The sequence below is a fragment of the Pan paniscus genome, chromosome 11 (genome assembly GCF_029289425.2).
Source record: "Pan paniscus chromosome 11, NHGRI_mPanPan1-v2.0_pri, whole genome shotgun sequence".
Taxonomy (NCBI): domain Eukaryota; kingdom Metazoa; phylum Chordata; class Mammalia; order Primates; family Hominidae; genus Pan; species Pan paniscus.
Window position 1 is genome coordinate 118,581,169 of NC_073260.2, and position 17,174 is coordinate 118,598,342.

The following is a 17,174-nucleotide window of genomic DNA, read 5'->3' on the forward strand; positions in this document are numbered from 1 at the left end:
TCCAGTAACTATTCACTCTCCTCCCCATATTGGGCTTAGAGTGGTAAAATAGTTCTCTGCTGTGGCTAGCACTGGAGTGCTTCACTATCCCTTCCTATTTTCTCTCAACCTTGCCTGCACATTTGTAAACAGTCCCTTCATTAAATAAACATCACATCTTTTTACATATTATCTATTTCTTTCCAGGACCCTTAGGGCTAAAGTTGCATTTTAATATTTTTAAATGGATAGGTGAACTAAGTGATTGAAACTCTTCATTTAGTTTTTTTTTTTTTTTTTTTTTTTAATGGAGTCTCACTCTGTCACCCAGGCTGGAGTGCACTGGTGAGATCTCGGCTCACTGCAGCCTCCGTCTCCCAGGTTCCAGTGAGTCTCCTGCCTCAGCCTCCTGAGTAGCTGGGACTACAGACGCATGCCACCATGCCCAGCTAATTTTTTATTATTAGTAGAGATGGGGTTTCACCATGTTGGCCAGGCTGGTCTCAAACTCCTGACCTCATTTGATCCACCCGCCTTGGCCTCCCAAAGTGCTGGGATTACAGGCATGAGCCACTGCGCCCGGCTTCATTTAGAATATTTTTAAACAGATTAGATAACCGTGAGTTTTAAGTGTGCTGATAGAATTTTTATAGGTGACACATGTACATTGTTTTTGATAGCATAAGAAAATCACATAATGCAAAAGTGTTCAAACATCTATTTTTAGTAGGGGAGTAGGTGTCAGTTTGTATGTTAACTATAAGTAAAGCTTAATATCAATTCACTTTCTTGTTAAGACTTATTGTAATAATTTTAAACAGAATCAAGCCTCTGAATTCTGAAATTTGGAATGTATTAACACAGAAAAGACTTTACATGCTTTGTGTTAAAAAAAAAAGGGGGAGAAAGAAAGTTAATGTAAAACTCAATAAGTAACCGTAATTATTGGTTAGTGTTTGCTTATGGATGGCAGCATATTATTATTTTCAAACTACTGTCAGATTTCATGAAATGATTTCCCTAATAGACAGAAAAAAAGCTTGAATTTTTGCAATGGGAGAGCTATTTTAGTGTGTTTTTTGCAATGGGAGAGCTATTTTAGTGTATGTATTTGGCCATTGATTATTTGACAATCCTATTTGAAAGGTAAATTTATTTTTTTATCTTATTTTATTCACTGATTAATGGAACTCAAGTAGATAGTAACATGTTTAATGAGGATTCTTTTACTATGGACAATATAGATGACTGGAATTTTTAAACCTTAATTATGTGTGTGAATTTAAAATGGAAAATAAATAACTTGGCTTGTGTTCTTCCAAATACTTTCTATGCGCATATAGATATATAGGGCACAATTTGAGGGCATGATGACAGTCATTAACAAAACAAAGTTCCTATCCTCCTGGAGCTTTCATTTTATTAGATAATTACCAAAAAAATAGTAATTATATAATGCAATGTAGTGATAAGTGACATGAAAAAGAAACTAGTGTAAGAATAGAGAGTGATAGGGTATCGTTTATTAAATAAGTTAGGGAAGGTCTTTCAGATGTTGTGGCATTTGAACAGAGACTTGAATGAAGTGATAGAGTGTAGCCATATGAGTATCTGGCAGAAGAGTGTCTTAAAGGAGAGTGATCAAGTGCAAAGATGCATGGAAACAGTTGTGTTGGTATGACTGAGAATAAAATGGAGAGTTTTGTAGCTGGAATACAAAGAGCTAAGGTCAGAAAGGCAGAAAATTAGGTCTGGAGAGGTAGGCGAAGGCCATATCATGCTAGGTCTTGGAGATCGTAAGAACTTTAGGTTATTCTAACTGAAAGACTTTGGAGGAGACAAAGCAAGGTAATGGCATCTGATTTGCCTTTTTTTTTTTTTTTTTTTTTTTTTTTTTTTTTTTGAGACAGAGTCTTTCTCTGTCGCCCAGGCTGGAATGCAATGGCACGATCTTGGCTCACTGCAACCTCCGCCTCCTAGGTTCAAATGATTCTCCTGCCTCAGCCTCCCGAGTAGCTTGGACTACAGGTGCACGTGCCATCAGGACCAGCTAATTTTTGTATTTTTAGTAGAGATGGGGTTTTACCATATTGGCCAAGCTGGTCTGGAACTCCTGACCTCAGGTGATCCACCCGCCTTGGCCTCCCAGTGTGCTGGGATTACAGGCGTGAGTGATTGCACGTGGCCCTGGTTTGCTTTTTAAAAGGATTACCTGGGTTGCTATATGAATAGACTCTAGGAATATCAGAGCAGAAGCCAGGAGGCCTGTCACAAAGCAACTGCAGTAGTCTAGATGAGAGTTTGAACTCATGCGTGTACAGACACACTACTAGATGCATGTACAGATATACTACTAGATGTATGCGTACATATCATATGAAAACTAATACACATATGGCATCTAGTAGTGTGTCTGTACATGCATGATATATATATATACACACACACAAAAAAACACACATGCACATATATAATTATTTTTGGGTTAAAAAATATATTTTGTTCAGAAACTTCTTTTTTACATTTAGCAGTGTAATATGGACATCTTTAACAGTGAATACATATACATATACTTGATTTGTTTTAATGGATGGATGCTGTTCCATGTTGTAGTGTTCAGTACATTATTTAATCTGTCTCATATTGAAAAACATTTATGTTTCCAGTGTTTTAAAAAATAACAGGCAATATTCTGAGTGTTCTTGGTTGTAGTTGTTGAATTACATCTGTTGGATAAATTCCGAGAAGCATGGTGGGTCAAAGGATATGTTCATGTTAAACTTTAATGATTATTTCTAAATTGACTGCTAGAAAGACTGCCAGTTTACACTCCTACTAATGTTGTTTAAGAATTTTTCCTTCCTTACATCCTTTACAACACTGAGTAATATCAGTCTTTTTTATCTTTACATGTTGGTGAGAGAGAAACAGCACCATGTTTGGTTGGATTTTCTTTTAATTATGAGTAATAAATATCAAAGCTCATAAATTTTAATTTCTGATGAGTAATAAAGGATATTACTTTCTCTTTGGTCTTTGTTCTGAGAAAATACTGATTTAGAAAGTTTATACCTTTATCTTATCTACTTATAAAACTGAAATTAAAGAGTAAAATACAGTTTCTGACCTTATGTAACAATTTAGCCATGTAACTTGCCATTTTTCTCAATTTTCCTTATCCCCAGTGTTCTGTGTACTTACTGAATTTTTATCCTCAATGCTCTACATACCTGCTGTGACCTCTGAGATGTCATTATTTTTCAATGCAATATTGTCCATTAATGTTCTCTTTCATCAGTATTGAAGAAGTAGTTAAAATTATATAGCTAATTAATTCACCTACTAAAAATATTATACTAAAATAAATTCAAGTACACCCATTCAGTATCTGTTGTTGCCAGTTAGCTATCTTCCCTGGGTCCACAATTCCTTACTTCCGGCCCAATTAGCTATCATACAGATGTATGCCATTGTATACTGAAGGATCACAGCCTAAATTGGTATGCTAGATTAGCCCAAATTCTTCAGTATTTTTGGAAAACCAATTTAACATTCATGCCCTTATTAAAGCTGAATTAGTTATAGTGTTATCACCGTATAACAGAGAAAACACATAATGGTGCTACAGTTTGGTAGAATCCTACACTCATACTGTTCATGGGACCTAGATGGCACTGAGGGTAAGGTTGTTACAAAGTTATTCTAATTTAGTGTAATAAATCACTCTGGACATAGTCCGAGGAGGACAGGACTTCAATTATTATATTTTATGTCATAAAGATTTATGTTTGGCTGGGTGGAGTGGCTCATGCCTGTAATCCCAGCACTTTGGGAGGCCAAGGTGGGCTGATCTGGGGAACATGGTGAAACCCTGTCTCTACAAAATTACAAAAGTTAGCCAGGCGTGGTGGCACATGCCTGTGGTCCCAGCTACTGAGGAGGCTGAGGTGGGAGGATCACCTGAGCCCAGGGAGGTTGAAGCTGCAGGATCATACCACTGCACCCCAGCCTGGGTGACAGAGTCTCTGTCTCAAAAAAAAAAAAAAAATTTACATTTTAATGAACCTTTAGCCTATTTTATGTTAAAGCCTGTAGGAAAGCAGGGAAATATAACTATAGGGTCAACTTTTAATTTATATAAATTTTCTTTTTTTTTTTTTTGAGGTAGGAATTCTGTCACTCAGGCTGGAGTGGAGTGGTACGATCTCAGCTCATTGCAGCCTCAACCTCCCAAGCATCGGTCCTCCCACCTTAGCCTCCCAAGTATTAATATATTAATAATTGGATCTACAGGCGCTCACCACCATGCCTGACTAATTTTTGTATTTTTTTTTTTTTTTTTTTTTTAATGAGACAGAGTTTCTCTCTTGTTGCCCAGGCTGGAGTGCAATGATGTGATCTCGGCTCACCACAACCTCTGCCTCCTCCTGGTTCAAGTGATTCTCCTGCCTCAGCCTGCCGAGTAGCTGGAATTACAGGCATGCGCCACCACGCCCGGCTAATTTTGTATTTTTAGTAGAGGCAGGGCTTCTCCGTGTTGGTCAGGCTGGTCTCAAACTCCTGACCTCAGATGATTCGCCTGCCTCGGCCTCCCAAATTGCTGAGATTGCAGGCATGAGCCACTGCACCCGGACTGTTTATAATTTTTTCAAAGTGTTTATGTATCATTTTACATTTTCTTTTTCCAAATGTTTCTGTATTATTGTACATTTTCTCATACCAATAATAGATAGTATGAAATATATTGCAAACAATAAACTTTGTTTTCTATTAAAGAGATAGTGCTTTAGTCAATATTTTAAATGCTTCAGTCTCAGATTTTTTTTTTAATGTAGGGAAGAGACTGTCACTCTGATTTTATGACATAAGGAGTATGAGAAATTGTGTAGGGAGGATAAAAAGTTAGAACAAAGCTAAGTAAGTAAGGTTTAAATACTTTTATGTATTTAGCAAAAGGGATTCTTAAGTTGCTGGCTAAGGGGGTTTATTGCTTATCCAGAAGATTTGACCTTGTGAATTGACTTATTCTTCTCCAAGGCACTTGAGAGAAAAGACAACGATAGCAGTTACATCTAGAGGCTATTATGGATTGGAGGATGAGAAGGGAACTGCATGTACCTCAACAAGGCGTCGGTCAACACCGCGAAGTTTGGCAGGCTTGACAAGTGGAGTTTTTGAATCTATAATGGTTCAAGTTTTGAGACAGGAAGAACAGCTGAGAGCAAAAGAAGAAAAAAGGTAAATGTTAAAAAAAAATTTCATAATTTCAGCTGCATAATTTTTATGTGCCCATATCAGATTTCTGGGCCCATTTTAGTAGTGTTCCAAAATGCATTGTTACAAAAGTATGAATTCATAATGAAATATCGCAATAAAATTTGTTTAAAATATAATTTTAAAATTTAAAACCACTTATCTTGAAGCTATACAAAAATAACTTCTACAGAATATTTCAGAGTGCTTTCTAGATTTCTAGTAGTATTCATTCTCAAGTGAATTATAAGTTTTAAATTAGAGGAATTTTCTATAGGTTTGTAGTTTTAGAACAGAATCACAGACCTTTAAAATCAGGAGAATCTCCAGAGATTATGTAGTTCAAGCATGACATAAATTCACCTCTGCCTGTTCCTCCATTGGAATTAATATCCTGGATAACTGTGCTTACTCTGGGCTGATCAGGAAAAAGTGTGCTCAATTAGTGGTAGCTTCTAGGGTCTGGGAGCATAAGAGTGATGGCATTTATATAACTTCTCAATTTATAAAAAGACAACCAGGGCCCAGAGAGGTAAGTGACACTGATGTTTCTATACTGACAAACAAACAAAAAGACTAGTTATTTTTATAGTACTAAATCAAATTGCGAACTATGTTAGGAGTGATTACTAATGTTATAAGGACTTGTTAATGCTGGTCAGAGGCAATTCATAATATTTTGTTGCTCTTCTTGTAATAATAAATGTAACTTGCTTTGAAATTTGTAGGATTGAAACTCAGCCTTGAGACTTTCTACCATCATACTTTTTCCAGCAGTAATTAACTTGGAAACCTGCTGTAAAGTATTTTTTTTTTCCTTGTGCAGAGCTTCACAGAACTACTCCTACTATAGGAAAGGAGGGCTTATGGAAAGGGGTAAAGATTAACTTGACAGTAGCGTACAGTAGATTGGAATGGGGAGAATTGAAGAAAAGGAAGGCTTGTACGAAGAAGGCTGTAGTAGTCTACATCTCCACTACTGGTCACCACCTCCAATACTGGTCACGAGAAATTGGAAGAAATCAGATTGTCCTGAGACCAATTAATAGGACTTAGTATCTTCCTTGATATAGGGAGAACAAAGGAAGAGACAAGGATAAGTCAAAAAGTAGTTGTAATAATAGTAGTGATATAAACAATAAGATAAAAAAAAAGAATGGCTCATGTTTATTGAGCGTGAGTATTTGCCAGGTTTAGCTCTAAGCACCTTCCTTGTATTCAGCATTTATCCTGAGGCACAGAGTGATGAAGTAACTTGCCCAAGGTCATACAGTTTTTGAGTAGTGAACTCAAGATTGGAACCCAATCAGCCTGGCTCTAGAGCTTGTGCTCCTAAGCAGTATACCATTTTTTGATTTGTAAAATGGTAAAACTAGCAAAGAAAATAGAAGAGCTTGAAAATGTGAGTCCAGGTAGGGGAAAAGGCAGTGAATTCATTTTGAATAAATTGTTTAATATGATAATGAAAACATTTACATATCCAAGCAGGAATGCGTAGCAGGAAACTATGAATATGAATCAATCTATGTGTGCCCTGACATCAAATAAACATGGGAGAATAAGCCATGGGAGGAAAACCCTCTGTTAAATATCATAGTAACTATGATAATTTAATGGAGTTATATGAATTAAGCTATCTCTTTTAGTGTTAACGTTTTAAATTATAAAATATTTTAAGCATAGAACAAAGAATAAATAAAATTAAAGCCTTTGCTGTGGAGAAGTAGGAAGGCTTTTACACTGTTGGTGGGAATGTAAATTAGTTCAGCCATTGTAGAAGACAGTATGATGATTCCTGAAAGATCTAGAACCATTTGACCCAGCAATTCCATTACTGGGTATATAACCCAAAGGAATATAAATCATTCTGTTATAAAGGTACGTGCATGCCTATGTTCATTGCAGCACTATTCACAATAGCAAAGATATGGAATCAACCCAAATGCTCAGCAATGATAGCCTGGATAAAGAAAATGTGGTACATACAGACCATGGAATACTCTGCAGCCATAAAAAGGAATTAGATCATGTCATTTGCAGGGACATGGATGAAGCTGGAAGCCATTATCCTCAGCAAACTAACACAGGAACAGAAAACTAAACACCACATGTTCTCACTCATAAGTGGGAGCTGAACAGTGAGAACACATGGACACAGGGAGGGGAACAACACACACTGGAGCCTGTAAGGGGGGTAGAGGGAGGGAGAGCATCAGGATAAATAGCTAATGCATGCTGAACTTAATACCTAGGTGATGGGTTGATAGGTGCAGCAAACCACCATGGCACATGTTTACCTGTGTAACAAACCTGCACGTCCTGCACTTGTATCCTGGACCTTAAAATAATAATAATAATTTTTAAAAAGCCTATGTGCCCACAACCCAACAATTTTTTTTTTTAAGAACTGGCCATAAATGCCATCTAGTTTCCTTGTACTTCTGTTACAGAAGATACCCCATCTTAACTTTTTTGTTTCTCATTCCCATGCATTTTATTATTGAACTGTAAGAATTCTTTATTTATTTATTTATTTATTTATTTTGAGACGGAGTTTTGCTGTCGTTGCCCAGGCTGGAGTGCAGTGGCACAATCTTGGCTCACCACAACCTCCGCCTCCCAGGTTCAAGCGATTCTCCTGTCTCAGCCTCCTGAGTAGCTGGGATCACAGGCAAGCACCACCACACCCGGCTAATTCTGTATTTTCAGTAGAGATGGGGTTTCTCCATGTTGGTCAGGATGGTCTTGAACTCCCAACCTCAGGTGATCTGCCCACCTCGGCCTCCCACAGTGTTGGGATTACAGGTGTGAGCCACCGTGCCCAGCCAAGAATTCTTTATGTATTCTGGATATAAGCCCTTTGTCAGATATATGTGTTCGCAAGTGTTTTCTCAGTCCATGGCCTTCATTTTCAGTGTTTTTGGAGAAGTTTTTTGTCTTGGAAGTTCAAATCATCCATTTTTTAAATGCTTTTGTGGACCTACCTAAGGAATCTTAGCGTACCCAAGGTTATGGAAATTTTTGTTCTAGAATTTTTTAAGTTTTGGTTTTTCTGGTTATGTTTATTCTTTTGAAGTTAATTTTTGTGTGTGGTATGAAGTAAGGAAAAACTTTATTTTTTCCATATGGATAGCCAGTTCCTTCAGTATCATTTGTTGAACAAAAACTATTCTTTCACCACAGAATTACCTTTGCATCTTTGTTGAAAAGCAATTGAACGTATTATTTGTGAGTCTTTCTGAACTGTGTTCTGTTTCATTTAGCTGTAGGTGTATCTTTATGTTAGCACTATATTGATTTGATTAACTTTACAGGAAGTCTTGAAATTAAATAGCACGTCTTCCAACTTTATGGGTTTTTTTTTTCAAATTCGTTTGTCTATACTAGGACCTTCACTTTTTGTGTAATTTTGAAATCATATTGTTAATTTCTGCAGAAAAATCCTGGGAAGGTTGATTGAGATTACATGGAAGTTATCAGTTTCTGGATAATTGTTTTGTTTTCTTTTTTTCTTAGCTGTATTTTGTAGTTTTCAGTGTGCACATTTTTTACATATTTGGTTACCTTTTTCCCTACATATTTCATGGTTTTTATACAATTGTAAGTCATTTTAAAATTTAATTTACAATTATTTATTGCTAATATATCTAGAAATACAAACTTTAGTACAGTAACCTTTTGTCTTCTCTGAGTTTTGTCAGGCTTTTCATCATGTAATTTGAAACTGTGCAATTAGATGCATAGATATTTATGGCTTTTATATTTTCTGATGTATTGACTTCTTTCTTATTATGTCACTTTTTATCCCTGGTAATATTGCTTACATTCTTTAATATTCCATTTTATCTCCAGTGTTGGCCTATTATAATGCTCTGCCTCGTTGTTTTATTTTTTCAAAGTAGTTTCTGTAGGATTTACAGGATGTGCTTTGATTTATCATGGTCAGTTTCAAATAATGCTGTACCACTTGACAGTATGCCTCTGTATACCATTTTTCATTCTTTGTGCTGTTGTCATATGCCTTCCTTCTACATGTGTTTGAAACCCCCAATACACTGTTATTGTATATGCTTTAAATAGTTGTGTTTTGAAGAAATCAAAGAATGAAAAGAAGTATTTTATATTTAATCCACACATTTACCCTTCCCAACATTCTGCCTGCCTTTATATTGATCCATGATACCATCTGATACCATTTTTCTACTGTCTAAAGAGCTCTTTTAGCATTTCTTGTAATATAGGTCTGCCAACAATGAATTCTGAGTTTTTTTTTTGTCTGAAAAAGTTTTTATTTTTCCTTACATCTTGAAGGATGGAGAGGGGTGTGTGTGTGTGTGTGTGTGTGTGTGTGTGTGTGTGTGTGTGTGTAATGCATATACATATATGACTCTGTATTGACAGGTTTTTTCCTATCAGCACTTTAAGTATGACATGTTTTACTATGCATAGTTTTTTAAAAGAAGCCTGCTGACTTCCTTATCTTTGTTCCTGTAGGGGTGGTCTATCTTATTTCTCTAACTGCCTTTAAGATTTTCTCTTTATAATTAGCTTTCATCAATTTGTCATGTACATTTGGTGTGAGCTTATGTGTGTGTGTTTGTGTTTATCTTGCTTGAGGTTCATTTCGCTTCTTTGATCCATAGACTTTAAGTCTTCTCTGTGCTCTTTTCAAGGTTGCTCATATTTTCTTCTGCAGTGTCTAATCCAGTGAACTGTTTACTGAATATATTTTTTTATCTCTAAAAGTTACATTTAGTTCTGTTTTTTATATATCTTCATTTCTCTCATTATCTTCATGTTTTAATTTCTAATCTGTAACTTCATCATCTTTGTAATTTCTAAGTCTTTGTGTTGTTTTTCTCCTAGTTATATTCTTTTGCTTCTTGGCATGTCCCGTAATTTTTATTGGAAATTAGACATTGTGAACATTGCTTTGTTGAGTCTGGAGTTTTATTTACTTCCTTTGAGGAGGATTAGGCTTTGTTCTGGCAAGCAGTTAAATTTCTTGTAGAACAGTTTGAAAAGTCCAGGTTTTAAGCTGTTTTAGGGTGTGTCTGAGATAGCCTTCACTCCAGTTCAGCCCTGCAATAGCATAATGCCTCTCAGGCCTCTGCTAAATGCCCCTAAGTGGTGACTGAAGACTTGCTGCTTCAGCTGGTCAGAACTCAGTCACCTCCCCAGTTTGTGTGGCTGTCCGAATTGCTACCTTATTAATATTCTGGTCACATTTAACTTTGTGGAGTTTAACTCTAGGAAGTCACAGCCAGGACAGTTGGCTCTCCGTGTCAGCGTTCCACATGCACTGATTCAACCAACTGCTTATTTCCCAAATATTTCCCATGTTTGGGGAAAAAAACAATAAAAATAACAATACCACAATTTTAAAAATTGAAAATTTAAAACACAATATAGATTTCTGTTCTGTGTAACTTCCTTCTTTTTGGAATTCTCTCACAACTTCCAGGTGCTTCATCCCCCCCAGATGCCAATCTCTGTCCCCTCAACTCCACTCCACTGGACTCCCTGATCCCGACTTTCTGTTCTCATAGTCTAAAAAGTGCCTTCAGTCAGAAAGCTGGATGTCTTAGTTTATTTTCTGTTGCTTATAACAGGATACTGGAAACTGGGTAATTTATGAAGAGAAGGAATTTATTTTTTACAGTTATAGAGGATGTGAAGTCCAAGGTCAGGGAGTACATCTGGTAGTCATCTTGCTGGTGGCGACTCTCTGCAGAGTCCCGAAACTGCACAGGGCATCACATGGTGAGGGGGCTGAGTGTGCTAGCTCAAGTCTCACTTCTTTTTAGAAAGCCATCAGCCCCATTCCCGTGATACCTCATCAATCCACTCATTTGGGCAGAACCCTCATGACCCAATAACCTCTTGAAGGCCCCACCTCTCAATACTGCCACATTGTGGATTAAATTTCAACACGAGTTTTGGAGGGGACAGCTATTCAAACCAACTGTCCTAGCACTGGGCAATTGTAGGGATCATCTCATTTGTTTCACTTCTCTTGGTGATCACAGTCCTGCACTGTTTGTCCAGTGTCTGAAAATGTATGTTTTATATATTGTGTTCAGTTTGTAGCTGCTTACAGTAGGAGGGTAAGTTTGGTTCAGTTACTTCATCATGACCACAAAAAGTGGTCATTTCCATGCATTTTTAATGTTTTAATTACATAGGTATATATTTGTAGATAATATATAACATTCTTTTGCATGTCTTTAACCTTCATATAATTGGCAACTTAAAAATAATATATATATATACACACACATACATACATACATAAAATTTCAATAGGTTTTTGGGGAACAGGTGGTGTTTGGTTACATGAATAAGTTCTTTAGTGGTGATTTCTGAGATTCTGGTGCACCCATCACCCGAGAAGTGTACACTTTACCCAAAGTATAGTCTTTTATCCCTTAACAACTTTCTGTTTCCATTTATTTACTTATCTGAGCTTTATTCATGTTGAACTGTTTTGTTCTAGTTTATTTCAAGCCTTATATAATAACTATGTAATAGTATTACATCATGTGACTGTATTTCAGTGTATCCATTTTCCAGAAGAGATGGACATTTTGAAGTATTTCTGTTGTTTCATTATTATAGAATGCTATAGTAAACATTCTTATGTCTCCCTTGAGGATGGACACAGAGATGGATAGATTAAATTAGATAGATAGATAGATAGATAGATGATAGATAGATGGATAGATAGATTAATTGATGATAAATAGATTGGATGGATGGATAGATAGATAGATAGATAGTCTAGGTCTCTCCTTTAAGTTTCAGACCTAATTGCCTGCTTAATGTCTTCTCTGGATGTCATATCTGTCAGTGTTGGTATCAGTGTCTCTCCTCTGCCAGGAAACGTGGCACATTCAAATTAGGATATTTCAAAGAGGGTTTATTTTCAAAGGGGTTACAATGTAGCAGAATCTTAAGAAATAAGGCTGTAACCAGGGCAAGCAGAGAGAGTAACTGGTACCCAGGAAACAGTTATAGAGGAGAGACTGTTTTGAGAAGATACTTCTGTTGAAGGACAAAGCCCAAGGCAACCTCATGAGGAGAGAGCCAGGGAAATAAATGCTTCATCCCACTTTATTTTATCTTTCTGATTACCTCCCAGGTTTCTCCATTGATGAACCCAAGGGAAGACTGAGAATGAGGTTGCCTATTGATACAGATAAACCTTACAGTGAAGGATGGAGAATGGATCTAGAGGCAAACAATCTAATCTGTCAATCTAATACCCTGTCAAGAGTTAGTCAGAGACTAGCTGAGAGTATAGATTTTATAAATTTAGATAGGGAAGGGACTTTGAAATCATAGGAAGGTCATGTTAGAAGAGGAAGGTGTTTTGTTGTTGTTGTTGTTACTGTTGTTGTTTTAATTAAAACCTTTGGCATAAGAAGTGGGGAAAACAGTTTTCATTTTGTTACGTAGGTTAAAACACCTGTTATATCAGAAGTTTGAGATCAAGATAGCAGCAGCCCGAAAATTTAGTATATATTTTAATATGGCAATACTTTATCTGGTATCTGATGGACATCTGATAATTTACAGCTGATCATCTGGGCAGACACAAACTAAAAAGTAGATTTTAAAAAATTTTTACTCTCTCTCTCTCTCTATATATATATACATTGTGTGTGTGTGTGTGTGAAGTTTTTTTAAACCAACCCTGGTCTACAGAAATTTTTTACAATCTTTAAATGTACCTAATTTGGTTTCTAATTTGTTACCTATTCCATTTAAAGGAAGGAAGCTCCCCACTCTATATTTTAATTTTTATACAGTAGGCTGATTACCTTCCTTGTGCAGTATATGCTATCAAAATAATGGCTTCTTAGATGGCCAGATTTAAAATCCTGGCATTCCTCTATTGCTGTCTTTGTTAGTTTGGACAGCTTTGGACACCAGTATAAAGGAGATGGCGAGTGATGGCCTGTTGAACAGAGAGGAATAAATACTGAGAAAGGCTTGGTAGTCTGGCCATCTTCAAGAAAATGCTGATAGGACAACAGGCAGTCTTGGGGGAACTGGTGTAGAGAGACCCTGTTGATTTAGGAGACAGCAGCCCTCTAAGTGAAAGTCTGAGAAAATTGAGTGAAAGAGCTGATTAATTTATTGCTGAAATAGTCTTTAAGCTAATCACAACCACCACCACATTCTGTTTATAATGATGACCTAAAACCATTAAGGAATCATTGAATAATATTTTGTATACCTTGTTTATTAAACAGGAAAGTAGATAACACATTTAAGATACTTCTTTTTTTTTTTTTCTTTTTTTTTTTTTTTTGAGATGGAGTCTTGCTTTGTTGCCCAGGCTGTAGTGCAGTGGTGCAGTCCTGGCTCACTGCAACCTCCACCTCCCGGGTTCAAGTGATTCTCCCACCTCAGCCTCCTGAGTAGCTAGGGCTACAGGTGCTGCCACTATGCCCAGCTAATGTTTGTATTTTTAGTAGAGATGGGATTTCACCATGTTGCCCAGGCTGGTGTCGAACTCCTGACCTCAGGTGATCTGCCCTCCTCAGCCTCCCAAAGTGCTGGAATTATAGGTGTGAGCCACCATACCGGCTATTTTAGATACTTAAAAAATAAAATCAAATCAATGAAAATTGGCAATTGGTTCTTCTCAAGTAAATTTCTATTAATCTGGAATATGACATTATTAGATAGCAGTTTTGATAAGTCTACTTTAGTTGTCTTAAAAATACTAGATCTGTTCACTGTTCCTTTTTTGCAAAACCATTTGAATTTTCAGAAATAGTGGATTTTTTTTTGTTTGTGGGTTTTTTTTGAGACAGGTTCTCACTCTGTCTCCCAGGCTGGGGTGATGTGATCACGACTCACTGCAGACTCCACCTCCTAGGCTCAAGTTATCCTCCCACCTCAGCCTCCTAAGTAGCTGGGATTACAGGCATGACCACCACACTTGGCAAATTTTTACATTTTTTGTAAAGACGAGGTCTCACTATATTTCCCAGGCTGGTCTCGAACTCCTGGGCTCAAGCCATCCTCCCGCCTTGGCCTTCCAAATTGTTGGGATTACAGGCATGAGCCACCATGCCCAGCCAGTGTGTATTTTGTTAGTACTCTTTATTTCATGTACTTTTACAAACTTGCTGGTATTTTACTGATCGGGAAATCACTGGAATTGAAACAGATTTTTAAACTCCAGTGATTATTTTTGTAAAATAAATAGTATGACTTTATAATTAAGTGATTTATTTTCATATTCTCTATAACACAAAGTAGCAGTGACTTAATTAAATATATATTCATCATTTGTGGCCACCCAGCATTTTTAAATAGCTTTCTTACATTTTGATAATTTCCTATAGTACAAGTTTTAACTTCCCAGGATAGATGCCAGAAAATTTATATTCTCAAACCCCCTCACAGGTAAGGTAGAGGTATATGAGCAGGTATATACTTCTTACTTGATATTGTATGAACAACATCAGGTAGCAATCTTGAGTGAGAGGGTTTATTTTTTGATAAAGGTGGTAGTAGGAGTTTCTGGTTGTTGCAGGTTCTTGGTATCAAAGGTGCCAACTAGTGCTGACCATGTAGTTTTTCTTGGAGAACCTTCTAAGTGTGGTTGGGCTTGTTTTCTGGCTTTTTGTCATCTAAGTTTGGCTCTCTGACTCTTGACAGAGCTTCTATAAGCTCCGTACTAATCCTTAAATAAATTCCTTTTCTGCTTCAGCTAGCCAGAGGAGATTCTGTTGTTGTCAGATAAATAAGAAGGTTGACTGATGGACTTGATATGAATGGTTAATTTTTCTAAAATATAATATTATGTGTTATTCATCTTAGAAAATATAAATAAATATCTTGCTTCCCTTTTTCATGCCATCAATTTGTGTACATTTTATTATTTCTTAAAGCTCCTTTTTTTTTTTTTTTTTTTTTTACACTAAATTGCAATGTCTTTGAGAGTGAGGTCCATGTTTTCTCACCTCTTTGTGTTGTCACACATGGTAAGCATTCAATAAAAGTTTATAAAACTATAATAGTAAAGTTAGGATACTTTAAAACTTAATTTTCTTTTGGAAATCTAGTGTTTTTGCCAAATCGTGCATGGCTAAAATAACCTTAGGCACAGCTTCTATTAGTATTTCACAGAGTAACAGGCAAACATGCCACAGCCCAGTAAGGAGCAACATCAAAAATGAGAGCTGATCCAGAAAAAAAAAATTGAACCAATTTTCTTGTTTATTCAGTATTGTTTATGTACCCTCTTTTTAAAAATAGCAAATGTTATTTTTGCAAATATCCTTAGGCAGTCTTTTGGTATTTTCCCAACATTGAAGGCTTAATTTTTTGAGCTAGTATTTTAGAAACATGCACTGCTTTATCTGCCTTTAGTACTGTACTTTTGGATAAATTTTTTAAATGAGAATAATTCTGGAAGGTGGCTTTTTGTCTGCCTTACCAGCAAAATGTGATGTACTTCAGCATTTTTTTTTTCTTTTTTGAGACGGAGTCTCGCTCTGTTGCCCAGGCTGGAGTGCAGTGACGTGATCTTGGTTCACTGCAAGCTCTGCCTCCCAGGTTGACACCATTCTCGTGCCTCAGCCTCCCGAATAGCTGGGACTACAGGCGCTTGCCACCACGCCCAGCTAATTTTTTGTATTTTTAGTAGAGACGGGATTTCACCGTGGTCTCGATCTCCTGACCTCGTGATCTGCCCACCTCAGCCTCCCAAAGTGCTGGGATTACAGGCGTGAGCCACTGCGCCCAGCCACTTCAGCATTTTTAAGATACTGTTTTTAATTTTTAACTATAAGTGTTAAAGTTTTTTTTTAAAATGGCTGATTATATATATTAACTCTAGAGATCTTCAGCAGGCTCCCATTCCCTATTTACTACACTACTGAAGATCAGGAAAGAGACTCCATAGTTGTATTTCTAAAGGTAAAGGGCTATTCTGCCTTATGCTGGCCTATACCAGCCATGTACTTTTTTGTCGTTCCTCACATCTCTTTAGTATTCATAGTCTGAGGCTAGATTCCATAATCCTCCCCTGAAAGTTACAGTGTTTGAGGAACAGCAGCAGTGTGAGTAGCAGCCCTTGATTAGCTTTAGATAGTGCACACAGATGGCATTATCACACTTCAACTGTGTCATGAATTTTCTTCGTCTTCTAGGAGCAAGTCAATTGGTGCTAACTTTGGCCTACCAGGCAAACTGTGTTTCTGTCTCTTATACTGACCTGCTAGGAAAAGCTGGGGGCAGTTATTTCACCTTTCTGTATGTCCTTAATATTCGCAGCAGGTAAATAATTTGTGAAATTACCTTATCACCAATCTTTATATTGGCCAAAAGTTGCTTTTCACTGCTTTAGGCAAAGCAAGTCCATAAAAGTTTTTTCGTCTACTCCAACTTTCCCTTTCATTTTCTTCCCCAAGCACTAGTTGTCACTCTTTCACTTCTGTAGAACATGTAACACTCTTCTCTATCAGAACAAAATGTATTTCATTGATGTTAGTCATGTATGCACTGCCTTCAGGATTCCCAGATTTTTTTTTTTTTTTTTTTTTTTGCTGTCCTTTCCCTACTTAGTGTTGACTCTTCACATCTATTCTACTATTTGGCGCTTCCTAGTTCCTTTATCTTATTACCTTTGGAAAAAAACAAAGTGTCACATTTAATTTTGAAAATAGAAATCTGCCATAAACAACATTATATTTTACTTATATGTATAACCAAAAAGGGAGAATTTCTAGACTTACAGTCTGAGATGTTTTATAACTAATAAGTGATTTTATAGTGAGCTCATAGTCAGGATTAATTATGACAAGATTAACCAAAATCAGTTTTCTCTGCCAAGAATAGTAATAAACAAACCCAGTTTCTGATGGTTGATTCTAAGATACAGTATCCTATTACAAACTTTTAAACAAACTCTGAATTAA

The 17,174-nt window shown here is 36.5% G+C and overlaps 1 protein-coding gene across 3 annotated transcripts in view; it reads left to right on the plus strand.

Annotated features, from left to right (window-relative positions):
* The window catches only part of BRD10 (bromodomain containing 10), an 86,147-nt gene that overhangs the window by 14,879 nt on the left and 54,094 nt on the right, over positions 1–17,174 (plus strand). For all 3 annotated transcript variants that reach the window (XM_063594493.1, XM_008977021.6, XM_034967116.3), the window contains one exon: positions 5,017–5,217. In XM_063594493.1, the coding sequence (XP_063450563.1) occupies positions 5,017–5,217 (201 nt within the window). The remainder of the gene's footprint in view (positions 1–5,016; positions 5,218–17,174) is intronic.